The sequence below is a fragment of the Schistocerca gregaria genome, chromosome X (genome assembly GCF_023897955.1).
Source record: "Schistocerca gregaria isolate iqSchGreg1 chromosome X, iqSchGreg1.2, whole genome shotgun sequence".
Taxonomy (NCBI): domain Eukaryota; kingdom Metazoa; phylum Arthropoda; class Insecta; order Orthoptera; family Acrididae; genus Schistocerca; species Schistocerca gregaria.
Genome location: NC_064931.1, coordinates 188,127,895 through 188,141,630, shown reverse-complemented (window position 1 = coordinate 188,141,630; position 13,736 = coordinate 188,127,895). Strand labels below are relative to the sequence as shown.

The 13,736-nt window shown below is 40.3% G+C and overlaps 1 protein-coding gene across 2 annotated transcripts in view; it reads left to right on the top strand.

Annotated features, from left to right (window-relative positions):
- The window catches only part of LOC126298022 (cuticlin-4), a 253,797-nt gene that overhangs the window by 82,323 nt on the left and 157,738 nt on the right, over positions 1-13,736 (top strand). Inside the window, exons 1-2 of one of the 2 annotated variants that reach the window (XM_049989345.1) lie at positions 8,827-8,946; positions 9,079-9,113. In XM_049989345.1, coding sequence (XP_049845302.1) covers positions 9,081-9,113 — 33 coding nt within the window. In that variant the 5' untranslated portion in view covers positions 8,827-8,946; positions 9,079-9,080. Of the gene's footprint in view, positions 1-8,826; positions 8,947-9,078; positions 9,114-13,736 lie in introns of those variants that run through there. The other variant, XM_049989344.1, reaches the window with a different exon arrangement.

Below are 13,736 nucleotides of genomic sequence, written 5' to 3'. Positions count from 1 at the left end.
AGTAAATGAGATGGGCAGGCTACGTAGAGCGAAAGCTTCTTTCTAGCATGCAGGTGGATAGGATTTCATCATTAATTTAGGTGACGTCCTTGTTAATTGCATGTTGTGCCAGCTGGGTAATTTCCTGTTTTCTACAACAGAATGTTTCTAAGTAACTTTCACTCTTTTCATCTTCCTTTCCTATCAATGTCGCTTTCCACTTAAACCATTAATACCCTCTTACTGATAACTGCGACAGTGTAACCTGTTTTCTCCAATGTTTTTTTAAATATGTTATCGCATTTTTTCCTTTACTAACTTAAGCAGTGTTCCCCCTTTATTCAGAATGTTCTTAGAAGGAAGATTATTGTTTAACGTCCCATGGAAATAGGAATCATCAGAAGAGGAGCACAAGCTCGGAATGTTTCAAGAATGGAGAAGGAAATCGGCCGTACCCTTGCAAAGGAACGATCCCGTCAATTGTCTGGAGCGATGTAGAGAAATCGTGGCAAACTTGAATCTGGATGACCGGACGCAGATTTGAACTGTCATCCTCCCGAATGCGAGTTCAGTGTGAATGACCTTACATCTACATCTAGAACTGTTTAGAAGCGATAGTCTCATTTTTTCCCTTACTACTTCGACAGCCCACGCACAATCGAAATATTTTAGACCCTGTAGCTACATTGTCGACAGTGTCAGGACAGAGACACGGATTAGTGGTCATGATGCCATCATAGCGACATGGTTACTAAAATTAGTAAATCCGTCAAGAAAGTTAGGAGAATTTTTATGCTGGCAAGAGCAGACAGCAATTGTTAGCATACTCCTTAGACAATGAGTGGACATCGTATAGTTCAAATATAATGGGAGTAAAGGATATATGGGCGAATTTTAAACTGACTGTAATTCGCGCAGTGGAGGAATGTGTGACGACTATGTGGGAATGAAGGACGGAAAAAAACCATCATGATAAAATTCGCAAATGCTGAGGAAACAGGGATTGTTGCACTCTCGGCTCCAAAAACAGCCCAGGCAAAAGTTAGAAGAAATTCGTGAGTCTATAGAAAGATCGGTAGCCAATAGCATTCAACTTCCACCGTGAAACGTTAGCGAAAGATCGTACAGAGAACACGAGACGATACCAGTGCTAGTAAAATGGCTAAGCGGGTGAAAGGCTTCTTTTGTCACCCCTCAACCATTCTGTTGCGGCAACAGAAGACAGCAAAAGGAAAGCTTCAGTTTTAAATTTCACATTTTAAAAAATCATTCGCGCTTATGGGTGTTACGAGGGATACACTCCCGCGGACCAACAGGCAAACTCCAGTCCTGCAGTAGGATGTAGGCTCATCGAGGACCAGGCCCACAGCTTAAAACTGTGGATCAGTGACAGACCCTCGTGACGCTCGGCAGAAACACTTTCACCACACCTTTATGGCTCAGTGTCGAAATACTCGTAAGCGGACACCGCCAGCATGCGAGACGGATGCTAAGGAAGACGAAGAAGAAGAAACACATAATGATTCACGGAGATGGAGCGTACAGAATTATCATCGTTTGATTGTTGCACAGACTCCTGTAAGGAGGACATACAAAATAGGCATCCCTGATGTTGAGAAGCAACCGAAAGAGCTGAAAAAAATATGCCACCAGTTGTGGCTGGAATTCCATTTCGGTATTACAGAGAGCACTCTTTGGCATTGGCCACTTACTCGCATATACCCCGAATTTCTGGCACGGAGCAAAGTACAAGCGACTTGAAGAAAGAGCAGGTGATTCCCGTATATAGGAAGAATAAAAAAACCGTCCCTCAAAATTCCAGACCAATATCCCAAACGTCCGTTTGCTGCGGAGTTCTCGAGCATGATCTAAATTGCAATATAATAAATTTCCTTCAGATAGAAAACCTTCTGTCCACATAACAGCACGGGTTTAGAAAGCATCGATCGTGCGAAACTCAGGTTGCCCTATTTTCACATGGTATCCAGCGAACCATGGGTGAAGAGCAACAGTCATAATTCATATGCCTAGATTTCCGTTAAAGGTTTGTTTCTGTGCCCCAGTGCAGACTGTTACCGAAGGTCCGACCATACGCAATAGGTCCTGCAGCTACGGTCGCAGGTTCGAATCCTGCTTCGGGCATGGATGTGTGTGATGTCCTTAGGTTAGTTAGGTTTAATTAGTTCTAAGTTCTAGGCGACTGATGACCTCAGAAGTTAAGTCGCATAATTCCCAGAGCCATTTGAACCACTTTGAAATAGGTCCTGGGTACGAGAGTGATTCGAGGATTTCCTGAGTAATAGAACCCATAGGAACCCACTAAGTTGTCCTGGACACTGAGTGTTCACCAGAGACAGGGATATCGCCAAGAGTGTCAGGGAAGTGTCATAGTAGCTCTCTTGTTCTTCATATACATGCACGATTTGGCGGATAGTGTAAGTAGCATTTGCGACTGCTTATTGATGACGCTGTAGTCACAGAGAAAGTGTCGTGGTAATTGACTGTAGGAGGGTACAGGATGATTTAAACAGAATCTCTATTTTGTGTGACGAATAGCATCTTGTTCTAATTGTAGAAATATATAAATTAAAAGAGACAAGTAGGAAATGAAATCCGGTAAAGTTCGAACACCTTATTAGCAGTGTGCTGCACGAAACAGTCACGTCGATTAAATACGAGTACGTAGACGTAACGTTGCAAAGCGAAATGAAAGATAACGAGCACGCAATAATTTTTGCTGGATAGTATAAATGATCGACTTCTGTTTATTGGGAGAGTTTTAGGAGAGTGTAGCTCATCTATAAGGTTCAAATGGTTCAAATGGCTCTAAGCACTATGGGACTTAACATCCGAGGTCATCAGTCCCCTAGATCTTGCGAAAGGGATAAGGGAAACTGCGTGTAGAGCACTAGTGCAATCGCCGCGCTGTATTAGCCGCGCGGTCTAAGCGCTTCAGTCATAAACTGTGTGGCTGGTCCCGGCGGAGGTTCTAGTCATCCCTCGGGCATGGGTGTGTGTGTTTGTCCTTAGGATCATTTAGGTTAAGTAGTGTGTAATCTTAGGGACTGATGACCTTAGCAGTTAAGTCCCATAAGATTTCACACACATTTTAACTAGTACAATCAAGTCTTGAGTATTGCTAGAGTGTTTAGGATCTCCACCAGGTCGGATTAAAGGAAGACATCGAAGGAATTCAGAGCCGTACTGCTAAGTACACATTGCCCGCAAGAATTGCGGAAATACTTCGTGAACTAAAATGGAAATTTGAGGAGGAAAGACGGCGTTCTTTTCGCGAAATACTATGGAGAAAATTTAAAAAGCTGCATTTGCGACTGACTGCAGGACGATTCTACTACTGACAACGTATATTTCGTGTAATGACGACGAAGGCAAGATAAGTTAGGGCTCGAACAGAGGCATATAGACAGTCGTTTCCCCTCGCTCCATTTGAGAGTGGAACAGGAAGGGGAATGGCTAGTAGTGATACAAAGTACCCTCCGCCATGCACCGTATGGCGGCTTGCGGAGTATATATGTAGATGTAGATGTAGCAATAATGTTACTCAGGAAAGTTTTGCATGATTTATGAAAAATGTGCCTTTCTTTGGACGGTGCTTTGATGCTGAGCTTTCTTTTGTACATTTGAATATCGATTTTAGTTTTATTTTTGTATTGAGAACTTCACAGAAACATATATATTTTGCCATAAAACAAATGGTGCAGATTATATGTGCATAAGGTTGACTATTTTACTAATATTTTAGTGACTGCTTCAGTTTGCGTTAGCCCTGCAACATTCGTTGTTGGAACTCTGCGCTGTTTGATATAGCATCTAGAAAGGAAAATATTGGGATAACATCATCTCTTGTTGATGTCTATAGCCCCGTATGTGGCGTTTCTCGTATCGAACGCAAAGAGAATGTGATTTCTCGTGGACCAGAGTGTAATTTCATCTTCGCTGTAGAGTAACTAATTTCGGAGTAGTGTCTGATGCTGTCCATAACTCAGAATTCCAAATTGAATGTAATTTATTAATCAAAATTTCCAAAACTGTACATCCACGAGAGTTTTATATGTGGTGACAACACTTGGCGAACTGGCTGCAGGCACAGAACGGTTCATACTATGTAGTAGGATATGTTTCTTCAGGATATGTTTCTTCAAAAACAGCGAGAATAATCAACAAGCATACTGTTGATGTGATCTTTCGCCTAATAGACAACACTCAAGCCCTTATGTGATCTGTGGAAGACGATCTGTTTTCACGTAAGGTGGGTATCTATGAAATTCCTTGTCAGTGTATAAATGTGACACTGAACAATCACTACCCACTAATCTGCGTCGAACATCAGCGACACACCCACTTTCTGTAACCCAACAAATCTGCAGTAGATAAATATAGTGTTGTCGCTGGCTATTGCATGGAACACGGAAAAGTCGAGGTCCTTGCTACAGCCTCGTCTTATTGTGATTAAGTGTTCATGGAATCTGTGAAAGTGCAATTAACAGATAACCTGCTCAACCGATGCGAGGGTTTCAAGCTCGACAAGGAATTCAGAGGAATTATTGTTCTGAGTCTTCGCCGCCTGTTATTCCAACAAATGTCATCGATTGCAATTATTAACCACATAATTCTTAAATAGTGTGGATTTTCTGTCTCGGCGCTTGGTATGTTTTATTCTCAGATGCATAAAGTTTTGCCTATGACTGTTGCTTTTATGCCGTCGGTCTTATTTCTGACATAACATTGTGTCAAATGGTTTTAATTCAGTCACCGAATCGCCTTGTAGATGGCTTTATGGTCAACATCCAAAATATCGGAAGAAGAAATCTTATTGTGCCGGATCCACTCCCGAAAGATTGATAAATAAGAGACCTTGTTTCCTAAAGGACCTAACATTTATCAACTCTGATGATGGAGTGGACACAACAGTCTGTTTTGGATGACGTCATATTGGTGAATTGCTGTGACGCAGTATTGCCTTCTAACTACGTATTATTACATGCACGCATTCAACTAATGCATATTTTCCTTATACATAGTGCCTATTATTATCAAGTAATTAGTAATTAGTATAGGAGGCAGGTATGACCGAAAACATACAGTTGAGAGAAAAAATACCTAAACAGATCTGAAAGCTAAGGTATTTGCAGAATTACAATCGCAAGAACTATTCGCAGAAATACACAGAAGCTCTTTGCAGTTGCATTTTGGTACCCTCTTTGGAAATCCCGCTGTTAGATAATATTGTGTTTCATACCTAATCACAAATGATTAATATTTTGGGTACTGTGTGAATGAGGATCTCACAAAAGGTCAGTATTGGAATCCTGGTTTTTCAGCAAGTACAAATCCCCATGAACGCATAAAAAAAAGCAGACGGGGAAAACAACGTTGCCGAATGATGTAACTTACTATTGAAAAGTCTGTAAATTCGTTGCAGAAGTGTGTCTATAATCCTTCAGGTACTGCTCTCGTTTATTGTTCTTGAGCGAGATGACGCGATAGCAACATAGAAGATATGTTTTCTAGTTCGTGTCAGAAATGTCATGTCAGTGCCCTGGTTATATTTTAACACCTTTACATCAGTTCAATGCACATCATTATGTAGCCTACTAGATTGCGACACATTGGAAAAGCAAAAAAATGTTGAATACGGTAAACCACAAGATGGAATCAACAAAGTTTCTGCGCACTGGAAGGAAAGACATTTCTACAAAACTGAGTTCTCTGTTTGATATTTACAACAACGATAAGTAAGGAAGATTTCTACACCTCTGTTCGCTGCCTAACTCAGTTTTCTGACGTCTGTTCTCAACAGTTCCGAGATCATCTGTTGCATCGGTGTCTGATGAACTGTTTTTGTTTTCAATTAAGAATACATCTCCTTACCTCCCTACGAAGTTGTATACGATTTTACGGCCATATATCTTGTTTCGAGTGTTAGACACGCTTTTGATAGTTACTGTTATTTCCGATCGTAGTTTGTAAGTAAATAGCTGCTCTCTCTTACAAATTACGAAAGAATATTTTAACATACAGAACATCTGATCTGACTGTGTGGACATAATTTAAAGCTATGCAAACTGCAGCTCACTTTTCTGAAGAGCAATTACTTAAATCGAAGTGAGAATATTCAGTGTCTGTTCGTACGAAGTCATCTGCGATCGCATTTCTGAACATGAACTGCTGGGCGCTGGGACACGTTTCTTGGCTCTCAAAAAGCCAGTGAGTGTACTTGGCCTAAATACGCATTGTACTTTACTGCATTGAGTCACGTTGTTACGCAAATACTAGCTCCGGCTGCCACACGGCGCGCGGCGCGGCAACAGCTGCGGATCCGTAACGGGTTTCTCTGCAGGTGTTTTTTTTTACACCAGCCTTCAGAAGGTGAGAGCACAAGAAAAACGTAAAATAATGATATAGAGGAAACAAAACAGGACAATTATAATTAGAGCGATTAATGGATTTGCAGATACCTCTGTTACAACAATAGTTTGAGGTTTATGTCTTTTCATTCATTTGCTTATTTTTATTTTTAGAGTTCTTTTCGTCAAACCATCGAAGAGAGACCTTTGTCATTGAGACTATAAATATGGCGTATGCGTATTTATACTCGAATTCTTGTTGAGCTCTCACTTGCTCGGTATGACTAGCAACGAAAGAGCTCTCCACAGATAAAAGTTGCCAATTAAATTCACTTCAACTTGTCGCCATTGTTTTGCAGAGCGATGTAAAAGATTATTTTGTTTTGCTCGGTTTGTTTTATTACTTACTGTATGGTCATTTCGTAATACTCTTACATGAAGATCATTACAAACGTACTGATGGATTGCTAGGCACATATACGCTTGACTTTATTTAACATTTTGACGCAAGGGCAGAAATAATATTAGCAAAGACAGTCCCTCCATTTTTACTACTTTTTCTGTTCGCAACAAAGTACATTTCCATAACTTTGTCTGACAAAATCCAATCACTCCCTCCCCCAACTCCTTCTTTAATTTATTGATATAACTTGGCATGTGTGTGTATTTATAAAAGTTTTTAGTACTGTACATCGCGCCTTGCAGCTCGCAAATATTGAAGAAAAGTCAGTTTTAATTGTTTGCATCAAAGGTGCTAGTTATTTAATAGCGAGCTAATTTCGAGCTTCGCCCATTTTCAAAAGCTACGTATTTTCTGCTTGGAATACAATTGGTGTGGACAGTTCTATTTAAGTCATTAAATTTTAAGATATAGCTCAGATCTTCATTATCCAGCGCGATCTGATCCATGTGCCAAAGATATTTCAAGCAAAACGGACAATTAGTTCTCGTTGGAGCTCACTGTGTGTCACGCTGACTTATTTTCGTAGGTGTTATCGAGAAAGCCAACGAGAACAAATTCTCCTTTATATATGAAAGAGTGTTGTCATGTGGATCAGATCTTGCTGCATAATCAAGTTCTGAGGCACAGATGAACTGTGATGACATAAATAGAACTATTCACACCAATTATATCTTAAATAAAAAAGACGTGCTTATGAAAATGAGCAAAGCCCGAAACTAGTCATGCAATAAATAATTAGTAGCTTTGGTGCAAACAGTTAAAAAGTCTTTTCTTCACTGTGTGTATTTGTGACAGTGTGTGTTTTCTTGCTACTGGTGAGGACTGCTCATTCAAGAAGATTTTACAGCAATTTAACTCTTTTCATAATCTAAACAGTCTAACTAAAATACTAATACCGTAACGCAAAACTTAAAAGCATGGACACAAGAATTAATGAGACATTGTAACACAAAAGACTGTACTGTCTTTAGGATGTCCGTTTACTGCTATACTCTGCACCTACTGTCAAACAGATTTCTTCTAACGTCTTTCGTTTCATTTGGAGAGTAAAAGTGTACAATGTACTAATCGCAACATGTCATGCGCATTCATTCTCGAATTTGTGTATATCACCAGTAATAAAACTTACTTCGAAGAAAGTAATGGTAATTGTACATCTAAGGAAGCTGAATCATATAGGTTCTGTATAGAAAACAAAGGGTACTATTTAAAGACATAGCCCGCATCTCGTGGTCGTGCGGTAGCGTTCTCGCTTCCCGCGCCCGGGTTCCCGGGTTCGATTCCCGGTGGGGTCAGGGATTTTCTCTGCTTCGTGATGGCTGGGTGTTGTGTGTTGTCCTTAGGTTATTTCGGTTTAAGTAGTTCTAAGTTCTAGGGGACTGATGGCCATAGATGTTAAGTCCCATAGTGCTCAGAGCCATTTGAACCATTTTTTAAAGACATAGCGTAACATTAGGTTTACGATAATCGCTGATTGTGGAGGGTTCGGAGCAGCACATTTTCTTTGTACATAAGTATAGGAGTGAGGGCGAAATACAAAGAAACATCGTTTGCTTTGGCGGTTTCCTCAGAGGCGGCCCCAGAGGGAAAATGGGGGATATAACTTACTGTGTCCTGTTCATTCCTTACGACAGTTCAATATGAAACGCTATTTTTTATTCATTAGCGTTAAAACGGGAGATGTGAGATTTTATATTACTTTTATATTTTACATTAATATAATATTGATAGAGGGAGGGACAATATTCCACCTTGAGTGGAGAACCATTCAACTTTTGCTGGGACTCAGACAGGGAAACAACTCCACTGCCGTATCAGAGTTGTTGGACTGGGAATCGAATCCAGTCCCTGCTCATCACCTACGGACTACCAAAACTGCTAGGCCGTGGAAGTGCGGACACACGATAGGGGAGGTGAGCCCTGCAGGCGCCGTGTTGTGGTGCGGTTGAGAGCGAGTGGAGTGGGCGCTAGCTCCCTCCACCCAACAGCTTTCCCTCTCCATTTCAAAGATGGCGAGCGAGTGGAACACTGGTGCGCCCGCAGCTCGCCTCTCATAGTTGCGCTATGTGTGGCTGAAGCTCGAATTACCGTGTTTTGACTGTCGGCTCCGCTTATTTCACATTAATGGTCACCTAAGTGAGTCTCGCACTTCTAGTGAAATCGTGTGTTAACGCTGAAAGTGAATGAGATGTTAACGGCTACTCACGCACAGCTGCTGGCTGCTTTGGAAGCTGACCCAAATCTCAACTTATCACTTTCTCTTTCCAGGTATGGCGATCAGAAGGGCTGTGATATTTATACTGGTAAGTAAAAAACTTATTTTACTACCTTTGTCTTACAACTTTCATTATAATCTGAAATCTGCCCAGTAACAAAAGCCTTGACAGTGGTTTGTTGGTGCTGTAAGCGTGTGTTCCATGACTTCCATTATTCTGTATTGTTGTATTTAAAATTAATGAACTGGAAACAAGATTCAGAATGTGCAAGTAACTGATTTTACAGTTGAAAAGTATTTCAGAGCTACGAACGATACGTGAAAGCTATTTTTATATCGAGCACAGCTGACATTCACTCAAGCAGTGACGTAATCTTCAACATCTTTTAACCTTATACAATCATCATTGCCTCTCCCTCTTGAAATATGAATTTTGTTGCTTCCTGTACATTCGCCAACATTATTATGAAATTTCGTAGATGAACCTCCCAACGGTTAATGTGAAACAGTTAACTAGATACACCATAATCCTTAAATGCTTTGCATCTGTCGTGACACAATTAGGCCTAGGTATGTGTGCTTCTGAACAGCAGCTATTTAAAAATCTCTTGAATGGGTACGATGTTCGTTGACGTAATTTAACCGGTTGTATTTTTTTTTCTCAAATGACACACAATCTCCGATTGACACCAAGGCATTTATTAGCGGAAATTGCAGATTAGATTAAGATTGTCGCTGAGATTTTTTCATACTTGTGAAGGTAAATTGAGTCTAAAAAATAAGAAATGACATTTTTTTGAAATTTACTGTCATTTGCACCGTTCCAATTTCTGACTGTTTCGAAAAGCTTCGCCGAGGAAACTATTGGATATAAAGCATTTTTCTGCTATTACCGTTCAAGAAGAGTTCAAACTGTCGCCTCTTACAGTAAGCCCATTTCCCTCCTGAAATACACGGTAACTTGACGCGTATATAAATATCATTGTTCATTTTGTCGTTGAAGCACTTTATGTGTAGTCTTCAGCGCTTTTCTTACAAGCGCGCATTAAGACTGACGGTCGTGTTTACAACAAAGCCGCGTTTTCTTAGTATTCTTTATTGTCAGATTTTGATGATTTCTTGCTTCACAAACACAATATAACCTTCCCCCAGTATCGTCACGGAACCTCCTGTATATCTATCAAGTCAGTACTTTTATTGGTAATACCAGAAAGAATCTGAATATTGCATTTTACGCATTTCAAAAACGTAATATTGAGTACATATTTAACAAGTTTTAAATTACGAAACCTGTCTACAATGATATGTGCTGATGTCATAAACCTTCGGCCTGGTAGTGAAAAAATAGTTAATGATCTGTTGTGTGACTCAGCAGGCTTATACCAAATTGTACTCTCAATTATGTAGAAGATCCTAGTGTTTGACGGTAATTATAATATTTCACACCATTATGAAGAACCATAGTATAAGGATGGAAGGATGTTAGTATGCGCAGTTGATGGACCACATTTTTTTGTCATAACGTTTGCAGAGAAAAAAATACGCCTGCGCCAACAGGTGGGTAGCAGCTGGATCCATCAGACGGAACAAGATTTTAATATTGTCCTACTCTGTTTCAATGCGACGCAAAAGCATGTACACCTAAACCTCAATTATCAGAGTGAGATGGGACATAGAGGGCCCTTGTTGTTGTAACATACTGTTCAATTTCTTTCCTCTTGAAAATTCACGGATGGAGTGTGGGAAGCACGTCTCTCTATACGCCCCCCTGAAGTCGTCCTCGTGACGTTTACGTGGGCCATGTTTAGTAACACGAAAGACATTAATTGATCGTTGGCTGAAGCCCTACTACGACGCAGCTTCGTAAGCAAATTTTCACTACGAAAACGGTATCTTTTTTCTGCTAATGCACGTTGTTCTTGAAAACTATTGTATGGGGTGAAAGCAATGGTAACGACCACTTGTACGTTCATTCTATACACATGTTTGTCTTCCCCTGTTAGTGCAACACGACACAAACCATGCGCATTCGCAACAGGTAGCAAAATCAGAGTGACAGTGTCATTTCACATTCTACACAGATTGTTGTTTACAGGTACTTGGTTTACAAGACTGGAACCAGTTATAATTTTTATTTATTATTAGTGAAAATGTGTCAGCTTTTTAAAATACTGATTTATTGGACCCTGTAAGTGTGTATTTTTACAAACTTGACCTCGCATAGACTCTTTGATGTATTATATACCTTAAGAAAAGAAAAACTTCTAGACAAGATCGCAATAAAACACTGTATTGTGGATAACCGGTTTCGGTAAACTATGTTACCATCATCAGATCTTCGTACGGAATATTACAAAAATCTTGTGCTAGATGAACAGAAAATGTTTCTATTAAATCTCCAAATGCACAACATATGACATAAATGATTGTTGGCACGTCATATGCTGTAAAGGGATAGGACAAGTGCAGAGATTTTGTTTCCTTGTTAGGACGAAAGCAGTATTCACAAGTAAAAACTAGCTGTTGTTGTTGTTGTTGTCTTCAGTCCTGAGACTGGTTTGATGCAGCTCTCCATGCTACTCTGTCCTGTGCTAGCTTCTTCATCTCCCAGTACCTACTGCAACCTACATCCTTCTGAATCTGCTTACTGTATTCATCTCTTGGTCTCCCTCTACGATTTTTACCCTCCACGCTGTCCTCCAATGCTAAATTTGTGATCCCTTGATGCCTCAGGACATGTCCTACCAACCGCCTAGTCAAGTTGTGCCACAAATTTCTCTTCTCCCCAATCCTATTCAATACCTCCTCATTAGTTACGTGATCTATCCACCTTATCTTCAGCATTCTTCTGTAGCACCACATTTCGAAAGCTTCTATTCTCTTCTTGTCCAAACTAGTTATAGTCCATGTTCCACTTCCATACATGGCTACACTCCATACATATACTTTCAGAAACGACTTCCTGATACATAAATCTATATTCGATGTTAACAAATTTCTCTTCTTCAGAAACGCTTTCCTTGCCATTGCCAGTCTACATTTTATATCCTCTCTACTTCTACCATCATCAGTTATTTTGCTCCCCAAATAGCAAAACTCCTTTACTACTTTAAGTGTCTCATTTCCTAATCTAATTCCCTCAGCATCATCCGACTTAATTCGACTACATTCCATTATCCTCGTTTTGCTTTTGTTTATGTTCATCTTATATCCTCCTTTCAAGACACTGTCCATTCCGTTCAACTGCTCTTCCAGGTCCTTTGCTGTCTCTGACAGAATTACAATGTCATCGGCGAACCTCAAAGTTTTTACTTCTTCTCCATGAATTTTAATACCTACTCCGAATTTCTGTTTTGTTTCCTTTACTGCTTGCTCAATATACAGATTGAATAACATCGGGGAGAGGCTACAACTCTGTCTCACTCCCTTCCCCACCACTAGCTATTACCCTGAATTGATTTGGGTGAGTTATAGGACCCGAACAGACTTGAAACGATTTCATGTCTACCTGTAAAATATGACCACGATCTGGCGTTGGGTGAGGGAGACGGGGGCGTAGCAGTTTGGTACTGCCCCCCTCCTTCCCCAAAATAGAACTAGTTGTAACCTCCGCTTTTAAGATTTCGCAGATCCGGAGGATTTTAATAGCAGTCAACTATAATTCAAATTTAATGAGCTCAGTACATCGTTTTAGCCTGGCTTTAAAGACTATGCAAGTAAGAGACTTAAGCATTCGTCCGAAAATTTTAGAAGTGCATGTGTCATGCAATTCGTTTAAGAACTAAAAACAGCAAACACTTTCTTTGCTAACCTTTTCTACATCTACATCGACTGCAAATCACACTTAAGTGACTGGCAGAGGATTCATCGAACCATCTTCACAATTTTTCTCTATTATTCCAGTCTCAAACAGAGCGCGTAAAAAAACGAATACCTCCATCTTTCCGTGCGATCTCTGATTTCCCTTATTTTCTTCAGTTGATTGTTCTCCGTATGTAGGTCGGCGTCAACAAAATATTTTCGCAATCAGGGGAGAAAGCTGACGATTGAAATTTCGTGAGAAGATTCCGCCGCAACGAAAAATGCCTTTGTTATAATGATGTCCACCCCAACTCCTGCATCATGTCAGTGACACTCTCTCCCCTATATCTCGATAACGCTATTCTTTGAACTTTCTCGGTGTACTATGTTAATGCAATCTGGTAAGGATCCTAGACCGCGCAGCAGTACTCCGAAAGAGGACGGACAAGCGTAGTGTAGACAGTCTCTTTAGTAGATCTGTTACATTTTCTAAGTGTTTTGCCAATAAAACGCAGTCTGTGGTTTGCCTTCCACACAACATTTTCTATGTGTTCTTTCCAATTTAAGTTATTCAAAGTTTTAATTCCTAGGTATTTAGTTTTAATTTACACGATCTAAAATCGAAGCGTGCCCTCGCCATTATCACAGTTTCGCTTATCTCTCTTACTGTGAACAAATGTTTCACACTACGGCTATACGATCGTGTACTTATTGCTTGTTTCAGCCTTCGTTCGAAAAAGCCAGTCTTTCTGCTACATCTTGCCTCATTCAACTTCCTATTGTTCGCTGATTCCACCCGTAGTGTAACAAAGCATGTCAGGTTTGTTGTAGTCACCAGATACAGTCTGCCTTTGAATGGCTGCCGGCATTGAGGCTGCAAGCCCATCTACGTGGGCAAGCCCTAAGGCGA